The sequence below is a fragment of the Lynx canadensis genome, chromosome E1 (genome assembly GCF_007474595.2).
Source record: "Lynx canadensis isolate LIC74 chromosome E1, mLynCan4.pri.v2, whole genome shotgun sequence".
Lineage (NCBI taxonomy): Eukaryota > Metazoa > Chordata > Mammalia > Carnivora > Felidae > Lynx > Lynx canadensis.
Genome location: NC_044316.2, coordinates 54,742,179 through 54,758,125, shown reverse-complemented (window position 1 = coordinate 54,758,125; position 15,947 = coordinate 54,742,179). Strand labels below are relative to the sequence as shown.

The 15,947-nt window shown below is 43.4% G+C and overlaps 1 protein-coding gene across 1 annotated transcript in view; it reads left to right on the top strand.

Annotated features, from left to right (window-relative positions):
- The first annotated feature begins 235 nt into the window (after positions 1 to 235).
- The window catches only part of GRB2 (growth factor receptor bound protein 2), a 73,056-nt gene continuing 57,344 nt past the window's right edge, over positions 236 to 15,947 (top strand). The window contains exons 1-2 of the mRNA XM_030296946.1: positions 236 to 429; positions 8,633 to 8,847. Of these exons, the coding sequence (XP_030152806.1) occupies positions 8,770 to 8,847 (78 nt within the window). The 5' untranslated portion in view covers positions 236 to 429; positions 8,633 to 8,769. The remainder of the gene's footprint in view (positions 430 to 8,632; positions 8,848 to 15,947) is intronic.

The following is a 15,947-nucleotide window of genomic DNA, read 5'->3' as shown; positions in this document are numbered from 1 at the left end:
GCTGTAATTTACCCGCCTCGGAACCGAAAGGGTTACAGCGACCCGGAGGCGGAGCCACGGCGGTGCCACCTGCTGCGGGGCGGTCTGGCGCAGGCGCCTAGGCTGCTAGATGGTGGCTACCTGCTCGACCCGGGCGGAGGAGGAGCGCTTGCGCTCTGCGCTTTTCCGCCGGGGGAAGTCTCGCGGGGGCGGGGCGGGGCGGGGCCGCGCGGAGAAGTTCTCGCGGGACCCCGACGAGGAGCGGAAGCCAGGCGGCTGTGCTGCTTCGGCGAGCGGGCGGCGGCGGCGGCGACGGCGGTGTCGACGAAGATTGAAGCGGTGACGGCGACGGGCACAGGCGCTGCCCTAGGGGAGCAGCAGCGGGGTCGGTGGCCGCTCGCACCGCTGCGGAGGGGACGGCCGGGCGCGGAGCGGAGCAGCTGCGCCACGGTGAGTGCGGCCGGTGGCGGCGGCGGCGCTGCTCCGGTGCCTCTTTCCCCCCCGCTCCGCAGAGGTAGTTGGCCCGCGGGGACCGGGCCGGAGCCTACCGAGGGCTGCCGGGGCTCGGGTTCGGAGTGGCGAGGCCTATGGCGGGGGACGGAGTCCCCGGGGCTCCGGGCACCGCGTTTCCCCTTTTGGAGCGCTTCCTTCCTGGGGCACCGTCCTCCCCCGGCCCTTCGCTCGGCTCACAGCCCCGGACCCTGGGGCAGGGGGCCGGGGGCTCCTAATTAAGTTCTACGCTTTCTTCGAGAGGGTTTGCGCAGAAGGGGCCCGGGAGAAGCCCGGGAGCCCTGGGTACTCATTCTGTGAGTCAGTCTGACTTGGCCCGGGAGGCGGGGGATTCGCAGCGGCTGCATATGTGGTGATTGATGCTCCTTCGACCTGCACGGCCACCACGTCACCATCTCCTGGTGTCTTTAGGCCGAATTTGGGGAGGGACCCCACCAACCCTATGAATACCATGAATGAGAACCTTTTGCTCCTGGAGCCGGTTGAGATGCCTTTACGTCTGTCGCTTTTTTTTTTTTTTTTTTTTTTTTAATTTTTGAAACTATCCTCTGAAAAATTCTTGTAAAGAACAACAAGCAGCAGTTGGTTGAAATGTTCCGAGGAATGATTTCAATGCGAGAGGCTAGAAAAGCAGTGGTACTTTTCATTTGCTCTTTTAAACACAAGCCGTAGGAGTTATAGCTTGTTTAGGGAGTTATTATGAAAGTCCGATTTGCAGAGGAGCCGAAGGGCACTCGGGGTCTATCTTTTGGCTCTGTTGCCTCGGAAACGAGTCTAAAAGACACATGAAAGAAGTTAGCATAGTCTCTTTGGCTTTCCTGTCTCACTTTTTCGCTTTGCACTTCTCCAGTAGTTGCCTTTCCTTTCTCCATTTCACTGAGTGCACTAAATGCTTACTCGTGTAATGCAAGTCATTTGCTTCCTCCCTGCCCCCGTTTTTTTTTTTTTTTTTTCTTTCTAATCTACTTCCCCTTCCTCCTTTTTGTCCCCCTCTTGGGCATAATTTTTCGAGGTTTCTGACCTTTGGTGCAATTCGTATTCTCCCTCATTTAAAGAGTCCGTTTTCTCTCTGGGGAAGATACCCTCTTTCCTCCTTTATGGGTTCCTCCAGTCACCCAGAAGAGTTGCCAGAGAACCTTGCCTAGACTTTTAAGTTCTCCCCCTGGGAACGGGGAGGCTCAAAGGATTGAATTCATCCGTAAGTAATCAATACCACCAGTAGGTCACAAGTGTAGCTGGCTTGTGTTATTTGTGTTTTAGTTGTTTTCATTTTAACATTGTACTGTGTGACTGCTTTCTTTTTTCTTTCTAGGTTTCTCATGTTAGTAAGGAAGATTGGGTCAATTTGGGGCTTGTATGACTTTTTTTTTTTTTTCTTTAACATTTATTTACTTTTGTGAGACAGAGAGCAGGGATGGGGCAGAGAGAGAGGGAGACACAGAATCGGAAGAAGGCTCCAGACTCTGAGCTGTCAGCACAGAAGCCCTACTTGGGGGCTCGAACTCGTGAACCACGAGATCATGACCTGAGCTGAAGTCGGAGGCTTAACCGACTGAGCCACCCAGGGGCCCACTCATCATCTGACTTCTTTTTGGCTTTTAGTGGGAAGTGGTTAATGTTGAAAAACAAAAACCAGTCATAGACCTGTATATTACAATAGAATTAAGATAACGTGAAATATTTAAGGGAATGGAATTTATTTAGACCGCCGATGAATTAAAACCTGGCCATTGTGATAGTATGAATTCTTTACCAGGGTTCTTTTAATTACTCATCTTTGTTATTGTTGTTGAGGAGTTGTTTGTTGTTTTGTTTTTTTTTTTGACAGAGAGGAATAACTTGTGTTCCATTGCTCCTTCCCTTGCTCAAAATTTTCTGAATTCCCAAGGTAAAAAGCGAAGTTAATTCTTATAATCGGCTTTTTCTGATACTAAGAGCAAGCATTTAAATGCTTGAGGGAGTTCACTTCGTTAGCAAGTGTATTCAGATCTGAGGGATTGCTAGGTTTTAAATACCACTAGTTGATGGTACTTAGCGATTTTTCTGAGAAAAATCTGTTATGTTGCCTGTTGGGCTGCAGCAGTTCTGATTGTTACCTAGAACAGAAGAGTAATAGATTTTGGAGAAATTAAGTAATACGGAGACTCACCGCGCTCTGCTGAGAGAAATTAATTAGTTACTTGCTTAATTCAGAAGAACTTTCCAGCACTACTGAATGGCTGTTGGGAGTCCTTGGTTTTATTTGTCAAAGTTGGCATTTTCCTGGTTGAGCCGAGTGAACACGCATTATTTTCATTTTATGCAAAGACCTTGTAGTGCATTGTGTGGAATGCAAAGTTTAAAATCTGGTTAAGGCGCCCTTCTAGTACAACAGTGATGCTTCGAATTTAGTGTGCATGAGAATTACCGTGAGTCTTACTTTAAATCAGGCTCTGGGCCTAAGGCCCCTACCTTTTGCGGAACTCCAGAAGGCACCCCACAGTGAATCAGTCTCTGAATAGGGAGGTTTTGATGCTACTGGTCCAAGGACCAAGACTGTTGCTGCAGAATGCAGCTGTAAAATAATGAGGATGGAGTGGAATGCGGCTTTCAATTAGTCCATTTAAAATCACACCTTCTGTATATACAGAGTAAATATTTAAAAGCCAAACAGAGTAACTGATGATAGATGTGATTAGTCTTTATATGCGTAAGTATGTGAGCATTGTTAGGACTGTGATGTGGAGCAATTTAATTTTAAACTTTGTACTTAATAGGGCTGTTAATTTACCTACGAGAATGCTCTGCTAAGTTTGTACGCAGATGGAAGATGGACGATGTAAGAATATAGTGGCCTGGTATTTGAAAAGGTACTGGTGATACTAGCCAGTTATCACTTCTTAGCACTTTGCGCCAGAGACTCTATGAAGGCCTTTACACATGGTATCTCAATCTTTTTAAGATTTTTTAAAATTTCTTTTATTTTTTTTAATATATATTTTTTTAATTTTTTAATCTTTATTTATTTTTGAGAGAGCGACAGAGTGTGAGTAGGGGAGTAGCACAGAGACACGGAGACACAGAATCCAAAGCAGGCTCCAGGCCCTGAGCTGTCAGCACAGAGCCCAATGTGGGGCTCAAACCCAGGAACTGTGAGATCATGACCTGAGCTGAAGTCGGGCACTGAGCCACCCTGGCGCCCCTTTTTTTTTTTTTTAAGACTTTTAATTTTTTTTTTTTAAGTATTTTTTACACCCAATGTGGGGCTCAAACTCACAACCCTGAGATAAAGAGGAGCATTCTCTAAGCTCTACTGACAGAACCAGCCAGGTGCCCCATGGGCTATTTCTTTTAATCATCAAAATGCCCTTAAAAGAAAGGTAGATGCTGTTAGCCCCATTTTCCAGCTTAGGGAAACTAGGAATTAGAGACTATAAGTTATTTCTCTAGTGTTCCCCATCTAGTCAAGTGGTAAAGCGACAGTTGAATCCAGGTTTGACTCCAGAACACCAGTAAGATTTTGGTGTTTGTTTTTTCCTTCTTTCTTTTTTTTAATGTTATTTTATTTGGTTGGGGGGGGGGAGAGCACGCCTGGACGTGCAAACGGGGGAGGGGCAGAAAGAGAGGGGGACAGAGGATCCGAAGTGGGCTCTGTGCAGACACAGAGAGCTCGATGCAGGGCTCGAACTCAGGAATCCAGGCGTCCTGGTGTTGGGTTTTTTCTGACTATAAAAGTAGTGATGAAAATATAACTGAGGTATATGGTGCAGAAAATGAAAATATTCTGTGACCTTGCTTCCGGAGATAACCATTGTTAACCCTTTGATTTTTTTTTTTTTTCTTTAGCACATGCTGATAAATAATGTTTTGCTTTACAGAAATGGGGTAAACAAATCTTTCTTTTTGTTTTTAACTTGATAATATCTTTTAGTATTTATATAGAAATATATTTCATAGACATTCTCATGGATATTGATCAGGTATATATGCATTTTGCACATGGTGTTTGTCAGTGTTTCAGCAAGATAAATGTAGGAAATGGAATTGCTTGTTCAAGGGTATTTTTAAATTGTCAGTAGATACTATAAAATTACTTTCCAAAAAGATTGAACTGATTAATTCCCTGCTCCTGTGCTCTGTGATGGTTTTATTATTACAATCCAATACCAAGCACATTGTCAGGCATATAGTAGCAGCTCAAATTGTTAAGTGGATGAACATTGAATAAAGAGCCTGGGAGTCTGTTCAACCAGAGAATTACAGAGGCTAAATATTATAACCCTTTAAAAAATTGGGCAACTAGTAGGTGAAAGAAATCTCATTGTTGTAATTTGCAGTTTCTAACTAGTGAAGTTGAACATCTTCTCTGTTTTAAGTAGAATCACATTTTAACTTATTTTGTTTTTTTTTTTTTAATTTTTTTTTTTAACGTTTTATTTATTTTTGAGACAGGGAGAGACAGAGCATGAACGGGGGAGGGTCAGAGAGAGAGGGAGACACAGAATCCGAAACAGGCTCCAGGCTCTGAGCTGTCAGCACAGAGCCCGACGCGGGGCTCGAACTCACGGACAGTGAGATCGTGACCTGAGCCGAAGTTGGACGCTTAACCGACTGAGCCACCCAGGCGCCCCTTTTTTTTTTTTTAATTTTTTTTAACGTTTTATTTATTTTTGAGACAGGGAGAGACAGAGCATGAACGGGGGAGGGACATTTTAACTTATTTTGAATGACTTAATGTCGGGCCCTGTCCAAAGCACTTCACGTATATATTATCTATATTACCTAATTTAATGGTGAATGAATCTTATGAAGTAGGTGATACTATCCCCATTTTACAAATGAGAAATGGGGCTTGTTTAAAAGGCTTACCCCCCAGCAAAAAAAAGGGGGGGGGCTTGCCCAAAATTATAGCCGGTAAGCACCAAGGTCATTAGTTCAACCCAGATCAACCTGCTTTTAGAGACCATGGGGTCTTAACACTAAGTGATATTGCCCAGTGAATGTTGTGTATTTTTATTTTCTGTAAATTTGGGGAAGAAGAGTTAAATGGAAGGAGAACAAATCCTACAGATACCTTTAGGAGACTGCATTTTAGGATTCAGTGCACATTGCTTGAAATGAACGATTCAAGTTGCACTTGCTTTAGAATTTGCTGTGTGATGGACTGAAGGAAGGGTGTATGCTGAAACAGTTTTAAGTATTCTCATTAGGGTTCAGTGTACTCTCCACCCATCTTCTCTGTTGAAATCATTATACATTGTGTCCACTTTCAGCTTTCTTCCTTTTAGTCATTAGTGTTGTGTGTAAGATAGTTTTGTTATTAATGAAACACACCCCGTTGAATAGCCTGAGTGCTCTTTTCTGTGGCTGGCCTGATAAGCTGACCCCTCCAGGTCTTCTCCATGAGCTGCTAATTTTTATTTGGCACAGCCACAGAAGTATTGATTGTGCCTGGTTTTCATTTGTCTCAAACTGTATCTCACAAAGCAGTAGTTACTTGAAACATGATTTTCAAGAGTGTTAGTCTGTTTATGCTTTCTCTAGGAAACCTGTGGTAGATGAGTTAGGTAACAGGAAAACCAGTGTTGAAAACTGTCTTGGTTTTTATGCTGCTGCTGTTCGGTTGGTTACACTGCAGTTGTCTGAAATTCCGAATGAAATAGAAGTTTGCGCCCTGTTGCAACATAGCACCTTGACAATGACAATGCTTTGAGTTTCTGTCCGATTTTTCTGATTTCTCTTTTTCAAAAATGCAGCTCCTTATTTTTGTTAGATCTGCTCAGTTATTCTTAGGTTTCCCATCACTGATACATGATTCCAACAGTCAACCCTGGAGGCCAATTAAAATAAATACTCAGTAGAAAACATTGACAGGCATATAGCAGAGATTTTGAAGCCTTTGCAAAAAAATAAAAATGGGTACACATATTGGAGAGTAGTCAAAGAAGGAAAAGCAGTTGTTAATGCCAGGAAAAAGTAAAGGATTATACTAGAAAGAAAGGTTGGTTGTAATATATTTAAATCAGCAGTGAAGAATATTTTGCAGTGTGAAACTGCTTAAACCGGAATATGTGGTATTACTGGGATGGGGCAAGGGGAAACTGTCGGGGGTGAACATCTTGCAAGCAATAGGTCATGGCTGGAATAAATTTAAAAACAACAGAAGCATATTATTTAGAAATACTGTAGGTGCAAAAAGAAAGCTAAAAACAGAATTGAGGGTGATTGCTTGTAGGTGTTGGGGTGGGGAACTGCCCTTTTTTTTTTTAATAAGCCTTTCAAAATCTGTGACTTTCAAAATTATATACATGGGTTAGTTTGATTAAAAAAAGCAACTACAGAGAGAATAAATAAAGGGGGTTTAAGGACACACAAAAATAAATACTTTGAGCCCTGGCTGGCTGAGTTAGTAGATCATGTGACTCTTGATTGTGGGGTCATGAGTTCAAGCCCCATGTTGGGTGTCGAGATTACCTAAGAAAATTTTAAATAAATAAATACTGAGACTAATTGTATTTTTTTTTTTTTTTTTTTTTTTTTTGCTAGAGCTCTCTCTTTACTTTCCTCTCTTAGAGCCAGCCCTACATGGGATATCATGGCCTGATAGAATAAACATTGGTTTGGTTGATTAGTTTACCTGCAGTAGAATGTTTGGCTTTCAGAATTTGACTAAAGGACTTTTTATTACTAGGTGATTTCTGTCCTCTTTGGTAATGCTCATTTTCTTCTAATCTTAATATTCCCAGCTGATTTACTGCTTAGTCCTTTTGCAGCTATGCCTGATTAATGCCCCAATTGTTAACTTTAGAACAAAGGATGATAATCACCCATGCCCCTCAGATGAGCTCTCTGCTAGGTGGTAATTATCCAAGAACGGTGTCACTATAAATAATCTGTCCCCATTCTGCCAGTGTCCCGTGTTGTTTTCTGCTTTTATTTAGCCTGTATGAAAACAGTAACTGAAGACAAATGGGGCTTTATTTTCCTTTAGTTACGCAAAGGTCTAGGTTGTGGCCGTATTGGTGCCTGGAGATTTTTTTTTTTACAACAGTGATTGTACTGCCCACAGTTCACCATCACCTAGTACACTACCTAAGGGTTATTACAGAATCTTTACCTGCAAAAATGCAACTTGGTTCATCTTAGTATTCCTTTGGTGCTGAGAGAAGTAGCTGTTCTCAGGTTGACTGAGAGATTTGTTAGACTTCCTGGCACCATCTCCCTGCACTTTCTTTCCCCCGGATAAGACATCTGGCAGCTCAGATTCGGAAAAGGGGATTCCTTTCAAGTGTAGTTAGGATTTAAGCTTTGCTCCTTAGGGTAGTGAGAAGTGATGTAGAAGCTTCTTCTGGAATTGCTGAACTTTAGACCTCTATTTCAAGGGCTCTTTGGAGTCCAAAGTCTTGGGGGTCTTCAGGGGAGAAGGAGCCTTAGGCAAGAGCAGGTCTTCAACAAAAGGCTGGAGCCTTTTCAAGCGTCAGAGCTGGATCTCTATTTCTGGTTACCTGAGCTTGCCGATCAGTCTGGAAGCGATAGAGAGAGAGAGCTGCCTTGCTCAGAACAGCAAATTGAATTTTAAAAAGTAGTTCCTAGGTTCACTTTGACCTGCTTTCCTAGGAGCAGACCGAGGTTAGTTTCCGAGAACAGTGAAATAAAGCAGCTGAAGACCAAAGCCACAATTGCTTGCTTTTGACTGGATACGGGACGGAACATTTTCAGAACACCAGAAAGGTCGGCAGGGAGAAAGGAAGGAGATAGGCCTGTGTAACCGGGAAAGGCTGGGTGCCGTCCGCAGGGCGAGGCCTTTCTTTGGGTGGACTGCATTTCGGGCCGGAGGAGCAGAGAGCGCAAGGGGCGAGGGAGGAGAGGCGGAGACCGAGAGGGTCTTCAGCCGGCTCCTCCTGAACACCGCGCACACCCAGCGGGAAGGAAGAGGAAGTGTGTGCGGGAATAGCTCGAGCGCCTGCCGCCATTGGCCGGCGGGCCTGTCAGTCGCCTGGGGGCCGAGCCTGCGAAGAGGAAGGAGGCGATCGGGGCTCCTGCCTGCGAGGGAGGGAGGCGGGCCGAGCCAGGGGGCGTGGGGGCTGGGGCGGCAGGCAGATTGGCAGGGCGGGGCCGCCTTCGGTGCTGGCCACTTCTCTCAACCATCCCTCTTGTGATTCAGGGCGGCATTGTGTGTCCCGGAGTGCACGAGCCGGTCCCGAGAGAGCGGCGAGGCCGAGCCCAGGGCGCTGGGTGGCTTCGGCAGGGAAGACTCCCTTCCCCCGGCTTCAGGCTGCTGAGCACTGAGCGGCGCCCAGAATGGAAGCCATCGCCAAATATGACTTCAAAGCTACTGCTGACGACGAGCTGAGCTTCAAAAGGGGGGACATCCTCAAGGTAAGTGTGATGCCACGCAGATGCTGAGATGGCCTCCCCTTGTACTCCCCTACCTTCGTTTACCCTGATAACACACAAAGAAGCCGAGCTCCTCCTTTCTCAGTGCCCGCGTTGACCATTTACCATCGGGCGTGCTCTGGATAGCTGAGATAGATGCTGAGAGGAATATTAAATATGACTTAAGACGGTTGGTGTGATGTATGGTCTTTAACTGCCTTTGTGTGAATGCCTCCAGTATCTCTATTTGCTTGTTGTTTGCACGTAAAGTCAGAGCAGCGTGATTGTCACAAGGAAGTATCGGAGTAGCCTGATACATTTTGCAGTTTTATTAAGCATTAGGGGATTTTTTTTTTTTAAGACTTAAACTTGAAGTATTTATGTAAAAGCACTCAGTCTTATCTTACACAGTCAAGGTTTTGCATTCTGGAACATGATGCTAGTTGGTTAGAAATTAATTTCCTCTAGTTTTGAGAGGCGGTTAGAAGTATATGCCAAAACTCATTAAAGAACCTCAGTGTATTTTTATTCTTTGTGAGAAAACTAGTGGAGTTCTAAATCCTGAGGTTTGTTGCGTTGTTGTACAAGTCACAGGGCGATTTTCTCAAAAGAAACTTGAGCAATTACCCTGTGTTAAACTCTAATTGCACAAAAGAAACCTGCTGACAGTTTAAAAATCAGCTTCTTTACAGTTTGCAGCTCATTCTGAGCCCAAACTATTTACACGAGGATTCACTTTCCACCTGGCACATGGTAATTATGTTGTTTACCCAATTGACGGCAGCAGCTTGCCCTTTTGGGTATGTAATTTATTTTTACAAGGGTGGGTGTTATCGAATAATGTGTCAGCTCTGCATGAGGAGAACCTGAAGTTGAGTGTTTGCATGTTCACTGCGTCTCAGCTTTCGACATTTTTTTCCTCTGAGCCTAGTCTGATGGTTGGGGGTTTGCCACCCATTTGTTACCCCTGAATGAAAATTATGAGAATTTTACAAAGAGGCACAAAGTGGAAATGTAGAAATATCCCCTATAGAAGGACGGGTTTTTTTGTTTTTTGTTTTTTGTTTTTCTTTTGAGTCCTTCAGACCTGTGGGTAGCTACTATTTTGCTCTCTTTGCCGGAGGCATGGAGTTCAACTCTGAAGTTACCTGCTCAGTAGTTTCTTGATCTTAGGTTGTATTTCATAGAAGGCAATATTGAAGAACCCTTGGAACAGAAGGAAAGTGTGTTCTTTTCAGAACTGTTTTTTGTGATGCCCAGCTTTCTGAGGGTATTCTCCAAGTCAGCACTGAATTGTCAGCAGACAGAACCAGCTATAGGTTTTAGGGTAATATATGTGTTCTGTTTCTGTTTTCTTAACTAGAAGTCAGAGCAAGGGACCAGACATAACTTGAACTATTAAATTACTCTTTCATTGGTGTACAGAGGAGTAATTTGATGTGTTCATAGGTGATTACTGTTTTCAACAGATAAGCAGCTTGTGGTATCATCAGAAGATTGGCTACTCAAATATTGTCCTCCTGAAACCAGTATAACAGTGAACATTAACTATAGTGGAATTTAAACAGTTGGCTGTTCAACTACCCGTATCTGTTGCTTGTACGAAACCCTGTGGGGCCTTCCCTGCCGCCCCGCAATACAAACGTAGATTTCTCCATTAAGCTTACCCAAGAAACTTAAACCTAGAAGCCTGGTAGTTCATATTTTCCTCTACGTTTACCCTGTTACATATTTAGCACTAAAGCAACAAAACTAAGGATTTGAGGTCTATTTTTAAGAGTTTTTAGGCAAGAGCTTTTCCCTGAGTGTTAACACTGAAGTTTATCCTAGACCTAGACCATGAGGATCTTGTAAGTTCTCCAGCTTCAGTTGGTAAGCTCACGAACAAGTGTGAAACCCTTCTCTCCCATCCTATAATTAGAGAAGAGGGTACTGTTTAACATTCCCCCAGAAATTGTTCTGTTGGGAGAGAAAGTGAGTCAGAGTGCTCACATTTACTTTCAGATTTTCTTTGGGAAGAGAAAAATACATATATTTGCTTCTTTCCAATTTGGTAGATAACTGGCATATGAAGTCATAATGTCATTATTACTCTTGAATGGTGACCGTTAGCTGTTTGTTAGTAATCTTGTGGCTTTACTCCAAAAAGAAAAAAAAAGTGCTAATACAGTAGTTGCCCTTTGTCTCATGATTCTGTGGAACAGCTGAGTGAAGAGGAGGGACATTGCTTTGTCTTAAGAACTGTTATTTTAAAAAGCAGTGTTTTCTCCATTTGATTATTCAGGGAGTAACTGGTTTCATTTGAGTGGCTTTGATTTGATTTGATAGCTCTTAAGGATGTTAGTTGTGAGCCAAAGCATATTTATAAGTGGCTGGAATAGCATTGACCAGTTTGACATGATTGAAATAGGGCTATATTTGCCCTCTTTTGCTAAGGGAGGGTGTGTGTACATATGGGCATCGAATACATTTTATTTGAAGATAATGCCCTAGAAAAGGGCTTAGCCCTTTGCCTCCGAGTAGAGTTCAGAAAGATTACATCCTCTCACTGTCTTGGAGCGCCTGGTTAACTTTGGTTAATGTGGACCCCATCCTCCAGCAGACCACTTCTTTACTTTCTTTCTACATATTGACTCGTGCTGCTCTGAGAAAAGAGACAAAAATGAAAACATTTCACTGGAAACCTAAAATAGAACTGAATGCTTCAATATATCTCCTTTGTTACTGTCCCTTGTCTGTGTGTGTGTGGTTTTTTTTTTTTTTTTTTTTTTTTTTTTGGAGGGGAGGAGAAGAAGGGCACTGGGGCATAGAAATGGAAGGAATTGGTCTGTTGCAATTTTCAGCCTTGCGTGGCTGAAATGAACCTAAATTTCCCTGCCGTTGTAGTGCAGGCTTCAGATAGTCCCAGGGGTTCTCCACCAGACAAGGCCCCTGAATCCTCTCCCCTATAGCGCATAACACATCTGAGCTTACCTCCAAGGTAGATCTGTCATTTAGGGGCTTATGTGCCTGTGCTTCAGGCAGTGCTGCGTACGAATTAAGAGACCATTTTGAGCTCTCAAACCTGTGCTCATTCCTTTCTAGAGTTGGTGGCTTTTATTTGCTATCAAGGCAGACCTTTGATTCTAGAAGAGAACCAGCAGTGGGTCGTCTAGGTGTCTTCTGCTCATTTGGCACTAACTACCTTTATCAGTTTTCAAGACTGCTTTAGAAATTGGTCTTGCGGGGTGCCTGGCTGGCTCGGTGCACGTGACTCTTGATCTCTGGGATGTGAGTTCAAGCCCAGCGCTGGGTGTAGAGATTACTTAAAAATAAAAATCTTAAAGAAAGAAAGAAATAGGTCTTGGCTTCACACTCGGCTCTTTGAAGCGTTCTATCTTGGTGCAGATGACCGTTTTAATGTCACATTTACTGAGCATCTTCTTTAGCCACACCCTGGGATAAGTTGCTTTGAAAGTTGGGGAAGAAATACAGGTTATACTTTCTCCCTTCAGGACCTCTAAAATCAAATATGAGAAGTGAAATTAATATGTGAAACAGGATATGGCAGTATACAAAATTAGAGGATTTTTAGAACAGGTGAGGACCTTTTAAAAGGTCTTAATTTAGATTTTATTTTTTAGATGAGGAAGTGGCCCACAGAGGTTAAATGATCCAAGATCACAATTCTTAGTAAGTACTTAGTAAGGAACTGGGTTTTTTTGTTTTTTAATTTTTTTAAATGTTTCTTTAGTTTTGAGAAAGACAGAGCATGGGGGGGGGGGGGGGAGACACAGAATCTGAAGCAGGCTCCAAGCTCTGAGCTGTCAGCACAGAGCCCGATGTGGGGCTCGAACTCACACTCTGTGAGATCATGACATGAGCTGAAATCAAGAGTCAGACTCCACCGACTGAACCATCCAGGAGTCCCAGTAAGGAACTGGTATTTATTTAATGGAATGCCGAGTTGTGTCACACACTGTGACTGCCAGAGTAATAATGTAGGAAGGGCAGAGATTGTAAGAGCTGAAGTCTGAGAATGACGGTTGGAGGGTGTGTGACTTAAACCCGACCTCGTGAGATGGTGAGGGGGAGTGGGTGCTTGTGTTTGAGATAGGAATGCTAGAATGGGGTTGAAGACTGTGCCATAGTAGAAAAGAAGGTAGAATTGGAGCAAGATAAGAAAAAAGAGTAAGAATTTGATCTGTCTTTAAGCCTTTAAAGGCTTTTAGCTGATGAGGGAAGTGTTCTGTGATAGGAGGGAAGCCTGGAGCCCCAGCCTGGAAGGTTGCAGTTAGCTTCCTGGGAGGCAAGTGCCTGCATAGGTGTCAGAGGCTAGGAACAAAGGTCGGGGGTGGATGGCATTGAGAGATGCTGGGGGAAAAATAATGGAATTTCTGCTGGGGACATTTGGAATAAATCCGTGTAGCTGAGAGAAGAATGCCCACTGAGCCTGTTCCTGAGAAGTCAGGAATCTGAACTGGGGTTGAATTGGTAATAGTTTTCACAGCCGCTAGAACTCCTGAATTTGGGTACAGGAGTCTCTTTTCAGGTATTTGAATGATTAAACACAGGATGGGATTTAAAGTACTTAATAAGGAACTGTTTCAAATTCCTAGTATCAGTCTGCTTGGTGGAAGCATTTCTCTGCCTGTTGATAAGAATTCTTACTGATCTTGTTGACTAAAACCAGAATTTTGCATTTAATTTTTATGTATGAGGATGATTTGAATTCTCTTAGAACAAATGATTTGTTTGCCTTTGACTGTACGCATTTTTCCCCCGTCATCTGAATGGACTGTTTCCACGTAGGTGCTAAGAATGAGATTTCGGTTCCCATACAGGGCTCCTTCTGGGGGCCTGGCTGAAGACCAGTCATCCCTGTTTAGAGGAAGAAATGAGTAAGGAAATACAGTGTTCCTTCGGGGGTCTTTCGGTTTGAATAGCTCCCATTTATGGAGCATTTACTATGCCCCAATGTCGTACATTATTTCTAGTTTGGGTACTAAAAGGTTGGCCCTCGTTAGCCTCATCTTACACCTGCAGAAACAGGCTCACAAGTGAAGTAACTTGCTCAGGTTCACACAGTGCAGTAAGTTACAAAGCTGGGGCTTGGTCTCAGGTCTGGCTGCGATGCTCCCCCGACAGCACGTTACCGCTCCTTTTAACTGTCAGGTGTGAGTAGCCCAGAAATGTGAGGCATCAGCAGACCTGCTTTGCTCACCTGCCAGGCCTGGACAGCCGGCTTGTGGCACTCTTCTACTGAGTGACTTATTGGACATCCTGTCTAAAGTAAATTGACTTCAGTAGTGAAAGAAGTGGAGAAAATGAGGTCATTTTGCCTGTCAGATTAGCAAAGATGATAAAAATTGACCCCACCTTGTGTTGGCCAGCATGTGGAGAAACGGGCTCTGTCACCTTCTGCCAGCAGAGGTTTGTACCAATAATGCAGTTTTTCTTAAAAAAAAATTTTATAATGTTTATTTCTTTTGAAAAAGAGAGACAGAACCAGAGCACAAGCACGGGAGGGGCAGAGACAGAGAGAGAGGGAGACACAGAATGGGAAGCAGGCTCCAGGCTCTGAGCTGACAGCAGCAAGCCCGATGTAGGGCTTGAACTCATGAGGCATGAGATCATGACCTGAGCTGAAGTTGGACTCTCAACCGACTGAGCCACCCGGGTGCCCCAACAATACAATTTTTCTGAATGGTGTCTTGGTGACATGTATCAGAACATGAAACGACCCAGCAATTCTACTTTTAAAAATTTATTCTAAGAAAATTCTCAAACAAGTTTGTGTAAATGTAGACATAGGATATTTACTTCAATTAATATATGTACCACCTGGAAAATAAGTTTTTGCAGTTAAATTATGAAACATGATGCATTTCAGACATGTTAAAATGTGTAAAAAGAGGCATCTTTAAATTGATGGAATTAACCATATTACCAAAAAAAAAAAAAAAAAAACAAAAAACACCAAAACCCCAAACCTAAGTAGCCCATCATTAGGACGCTACGTAAGCAGGTTATCGTGCCGTGAGATGGAATGCTATGAAGGTGTTAATGTTGGTGTAAATCTATGTCAACACAGAATGTCTACACTTGGCACAGAGAAGTGTTTAAGTGGATCTTTTTTTAAAAAGTAGTAACGTAACTAGTACATTAGTGCTCAGGATGTCCTTGCAGGAAGCTAAGTATTTTACTTCCATTCCCTTTTAGCCCTCCAAAGAATCTTAATAAAGATGCTGTTATTCCCATTTTACTGATGAGGGATGTGAGGGTTAGGTTCAGTAAGTGGCCCAAGTTCACCAGTTAGCATTCAGATTCAGACTGGTTTGGATCCAGATTCTGTGCTCTTAACTGCCACCCTGTAGGGCCTTTTCATTCCCAAATGAGGTCAAACTGGAGAAGGAGCTCCCATTAGGGGTATTTCTGTTTGCTTGCTAAATACGTGGACTTTCTGAATGGTCCTCTAAAAGGTAACAGTGGTAACCTCCAAGGGGCTTGATTTCAGGTGATTTTTTTTCCTTCTTCTTTTGTACTCTTTTGTCTTACTTTAACCAATTTATAGTTTTATGAAAACAATAAAGTTATGGGGCATCTGAGTGGCTCTGTCCCTTAAGCATCCAACTTCGGCTCAAGTCATGATCTCAAGGTTCGAGTGTTCTGGCCCCATGTTGGGCTCTGTGCTGACAGCTCAGAGCCTGGAGCCTGCTTCGGATTCTGTGCCTCTGTCTCTCTCTGCCCCTCCCCTGCTCACACTCTGTCTCTTTCTGTCTCTCAAAAATGGATAAATATTTTTAAAAAAATTAAAAAAGTTATATTGAAATAGTAGTTACCATTTTGTATCCATTTTATTTGACGAATATTCCGGGAAGTTAAAGTGCTCTGGTCAGCATGTTTGTTTTGTTTTAATGTTTGTTTATTTTTGAGAGAGACAGAATGCGAGGAGAGGGGTAGAGAGAGGGAGACACAGAAACTGAAGCAGGCTCCAGGCTCTGAGCTGTAGGCACAGAGCCTGACACGGGGCTCAAACCCACGAACCGTGAGCCGAGGTCGGACATTTAACCGACTGAGCCACCCAGGTGCCCCCAAGATTTATTTGTTTTTTAATGTTTATT